Source organism: Arachis ipaensis, chromosome B09 (genome assembly GCF_000816755.2).
Source record: "Arachis ipaensis cultivar K30076 chromosome B09, Araip1.1, whole genome shotgun sequence".
Classification (NCBI taxonomy): domain Eukaryota; kingdom Viridiplantae; phylum Streptophyta; class Magnoliopsida; order Fabales; family Fabaceae; genus Arachis; species Arachis ipaensis.
The window spans coordinates 70,146,524-70,151,387 of record NC_029793.2 but is presented as its reverse complement, the minus strand read 5'-3'; the positions used below and the strand labels follow the sequence as shown (position 1 = coordinate 70,151,387).

The 4,864-nt window shown below is 43.0% G+C and overlaps 1 protein-coding gene across 1 annotated transcript; it reads right to left on the bottom strand.

Annotated features, from left to right (window-relative positions):
* LOC107615580 lies at positions 868 to 2,703 on the bottom strand. Its single transcript, XM_016317632.1, has one exon. The coding sequence runs from the start codon at positions 2,701 to 2,703 to the stop codon at positions 868 to 870; it is 1,836 nt and encodes a 611-aa protein (XP_016173118.1).

Below are 4,864 nucleotides of genomic sequence, written 5' to 3'. Positions count from 1 at the left end.
TGGATTCAATTTCTTAGTCCTAAGAGCTCTACCTATTCCAGTTGTAGGTGTCACTCTTAAGAAAATATGGTCACCTTCGTTAAATTCTAAGGGCCTACGCCTATTATCTGCATAGCTCTTTTGTCAACTTTGGGCAGTTTGAATCTTCTCTCGAATGTGCTTAATCTGTTCGGTAGTTTCTTGTACCAAGTCTGGCCCCAAAATCCTGCCTTCCTCCTTATCATACCAGCAAAATGGTGATTGACAGTTTCTTCCATAGAGGGCCTCATATGGTGCCATTCCGATACTCTGTGGATAACTGTTGTTATAAGAAAACTCAATCAATGGCAAGTATTTGTCCCAGTTACCCTGTTGGTCCATTACGCAAGATCTCAACATATCTTCCAAGGTACGAATTGTTCGTTCTGTCTGTCCATCAGTCTGTGGGTGATATGCTGTACTTAAGTGCAACTTCGTCCCAAAAGCTTTCTGTAGAGCTCCCCAAAATCTAGAAGTAAACCTTGGATCTCTGTCTGACACAATTGATGAAGGTATTCCATGCAATCGTATTATCTCCTGAATGTATAACCGGGCGAGTTTCTCCAAGCTGTGACCAATTTGAATTGGTAGAAAATGCGCTGATTTGTCAATCGATCTACAATTACCCAAATTGCATCATGCCCGACAGAGGTTCTTGGTAACCCAGTAACAAAATCCATCGTAATCTCTTCCCATTTATATTGCGGTATCTCCAATGGTTGCAGGGTTCCAGGTGGTTTTTGATGTTCCACTTTAATCTTCTGGCAAGTGACACACTTTGAAACATACGTTGCTATATCTTTCTTCATTCCCGGCCTCCAGAACATCTTCTTCAGATCTTGGTACATTTTAGTCGTTCCGGGATGGATAGAAAATATGATCTAGATACGGATAAAAAATGTGATTCATATAATCCATGAATACATCAGGAGCATTAGTCAGTCCAAAGGACATAACCGTATACTCATAGTGACCGTACCTAGTTCGAAAGGCAGTCTTAGGTATATCTGATTCCTTCACCCGGATTTGATGGTAACCTGACCGCAAATCAATCTTCGAGAATACTGTCGCACCTCTTAGCTGGTCCATCATATCATCTATCCTTGGGAGTGGATACTTGTTCTTGATTGTGATCTTGTTCAATTGCCGATAATCCACACATAACCTCATTCCACCATCCTTCTTCTTTACTAGTAACACTGGAGCTCCCCATGGTGATACACTCGGATGAATAAACTTCTTCCCCAGCAATTCATTCAACTGCTTCTTTAACTCTGCTAATTCCAATGGTGACATCCGATACGGTGCTATAGAAATTGGTCCGGCTCCAGGAACCAGATCAATACTAAACTCTATCTCTCTCTGAGGTGGAAACTCAGGTATATCATCCAGAAAAACATCAGAAAACTCCTTCACCACTCGGATTTGCTCCAAGTCTTGTTCATTAGTTTCTGAGCTAGCCGATAGTAGAACGTAACCCTCTAACCCACTATTACTAGAAATAACTCTTAGGGAATTCAAATAGAAAGTACAAGACTCAACTGGTTCAGTGTGCATTTCAGATGATGGAAATATAGCAATTTGTTTAAAACAATCAAGGAAAACATGATGCTTGGACAACCAATCTAGACCTAAGATAATATCTAAACCACACAAAGGCAAACAAACCAGGTCATGTATAAAAGTCCTAGCCTCAATAACAAAAGGCACCTGTTGACATACTTGACTAGTCAAGGCATTTTGAGATGTGGGTGTACGAACAATTAGATTATAATCTAACATGGTGAAATCTAATCCCAACTCATGCGCAACAGTCTCAGAAATAAATGAATGTGATGCACTAGAGTTATACAGTACAGTTAAGAGTCGAGATTTGACATAACACTGACCTTGAATTAGGGAGTCTGATTTCATTGCATCATCAGCAGTCAAAGCAAACACACATCCTTGCTGTCGCGGCCTATCTATTCCTTGTACTAGCTTCTTCGGACAGTCCTTAGCCATATGTCCAGGCTGACCACAAGAAAAACAGATAACGCCTGTAAGCTGACAAGGTCTACCTCCATGCTCCTTTCCGCACTGCCTACATACTGGTCGCATCTGCGCCTGCTGAGGTCGCTTACCCATATCCTGTCTCATTCTTCCTCCATTCCCTTCTGTAGGACGTGCATGAACATTTCTGTTCTGATTGTACCTTCGTGAAGGCATTGCTCCCTGCTTAAAATTCCTTCCCTGAGGAGCTGTATACCGATTATAATTCTGAAAAGAAGATCCTGGGCGATTCATCCGAGCTGCAGCTATCTTCTTAGCACAGTCCTCTACTAGCTGACTCTTATTAACCAACTCCGCAAAATTCCGTATTTCCAATGGAACCACTGAGTTCAACAAATCTTCACGGAGTCCCCCTTCAAATTTCAAACATTTCCACTCTTCGAAATCTGCTGGATTCCCTTGACAAACTTTGGAAAAATGACATAAATCTTCAAACTTCCTTGTATACTCAGCAACGAACATACTTCCCTGTTTCAACTGCATCAACTCCATCTCCTTTGCCTCACGAGTAACTCTAGGAAAGTACTTCTTATAGAACTCTTCTTTGAAAACATCCCACAAAATATTACCCTCATCTTGCTGCAATAAACCTTGAATGCCCTGCCACCAGTGCTGAGCATCCTCTTCCAACATATAAGTAGCAAATTCTACAAACTGTTCTTCCGGGACATGCTATGCCCTCAAGGACCTTTCTATGCCTCGGAACTAATTATCAGCTTCAGTTGCTACAGTCGTACCCTTGAACTTCAGTGGATTAACTTTCAAGAAAGCAGCTAATGTCATAGGCCTATCATGATTCATGTTATCTCCATCACCGTTCCCACCATTCTCACCATTACGGTCATTGTTACGCTCTCTATTACGTTCCCCCAGACGGTTAACTGCTCGGGTATTAGCAGTCGCCGTTTCACGCACAGCCTCAACCATAGTGTGAATCGCAGCAAACAGATTATCATCGTTTCGTAGCGGATTGTTAACAGTAGACCCTTTCCGATCGCTACGTCTCCGTGGAGGCATACTGATTTCCTGTACGTTGTTAAAACCCCGCGAATTTTACAAGTAATTTTTTTTAACAAGAATAATTTAAAGTCGCATACTTTCCATATATCAAGGGATAATTAAACGTTCACATACGTAAGACAAAAGATAACAGAATATGGAACAACACACTATAATATACATCATGTTACAGAAGTGGTTCAGTTATATAAGCATAGAGCTATGGTACAGCACCCGTAAGTCAGTGACTCATATAGTATATACATATATGTACCTAAGACGCCCCCGGGCCTGGCCTGACCAAAAGCCCCTAAGCTGGCACCCAGGCTAGCCTAACTCTGATATATGCCTATTCCTTCTAATCATGCTAACAAAAGTGAGGGAGACACTCTAATGTACTGAAGTTAGACTAGGCGTCTCAAAAAGTCTCCTCAATCCTGGTCTAGAGTACCTCACGGAAAATCACCGGGCGAATGGTGATGCTCGCCTGCTGGCGCCTTGCCTGGCTCATCGTCATCGCTGTCAGAGGAGATAACTATGAAGTTAGGATCTTCCTCTGGATCTTCTTCTTCCTCGTCCTCTTCTTCTACCGGAGTGATAGCAGAGGAACCACTGCTGGCCACAGAAACCATAAAAGGATAGCTACTAAACAAAATACAGTCGGGAGAAGGAGGTGGCGCCTCCAAGATCTGATCATACTCATGTCCCTGCTGCTCATCAAAGATAGGAGGCTCGATCGGCTCAGGTAAAGGATCAAGCTCGGGTGGTAACACAGGAACACCCCACTCATCAAGGAGAAAGGGTGCAGGAGGTGCCTCATGGATATGCTGGGCAGGTATAGGCTCATCAGGTAGAGGAGGTTCAGGTGGAGGAGGATAGTCAGGTGGAGGTGGCATCTGCTCCTCAGGATGAGGTATCCCAGGTCCGCCGGGGTGTAACCAAGATAAAGGAAAGTCATAGGTGCATCAGGATTAAAGTATGCTGTCCTAATAGGGTAGTGGAAAGATCTACCACGAACTACATAATTACGGATATGAGGTACCGCACAGTAGATGTAATACTCGCCACGCACCGGGTCCTCGTGGATGTACGGTGGATCAATCTCGTAGAATAGGACTCCCGTGTCCATCTGTAGAGGTGTAAGGGGTAAGAACTGGGGAGTTCTTAGTAAGGTCGGGTTTACAGTTAAGTTCGTTTATAATGTCCGTGGTTATAGAAGTATAAATAAATATAGAGTAATATGTACATAACAGCAACATAAACTAACACATGAACAAGAGAGAAAATAGGAAGTAAATGCACATTCACACATTAATATGCAATCACACAGTTATGCTCAAACAAACAAAGAATAGAACAAGAACACAAGAAGATAAGCAATAAATAATGCACAAACAAGTATGATGCATGTCTGTCCCTACTGCAGGTAATGAGCTCATTTGTCGGTTTCGACCCGCACCCGACGCAATCCGACCCTCCAAGTCAGATAAGGCCTTCCCAGAACTTAATCCCAGATTAAGTACCGCATACGCTCTACCAAGTGCTCTCGACTTGCAGGGCTGGTATTTGCTCAGGTCTCAATATACCGCAGGTATGCAAGTCAGGCCTCTACCAAGCATTCAACTTGCAGGGCTGGTACTACTCTACCGCAGCCTGTCTGGGAAGCAACATCACAATACGGGCGTCCCCGCACAACATTCACAAGCATTGCCCGAAGGCTCATAATTCACACATTTTGACCCCAAAACTCCTTGAATGCACGTTTTCATGTTTTTCCAAAAACCAAAAACATTTT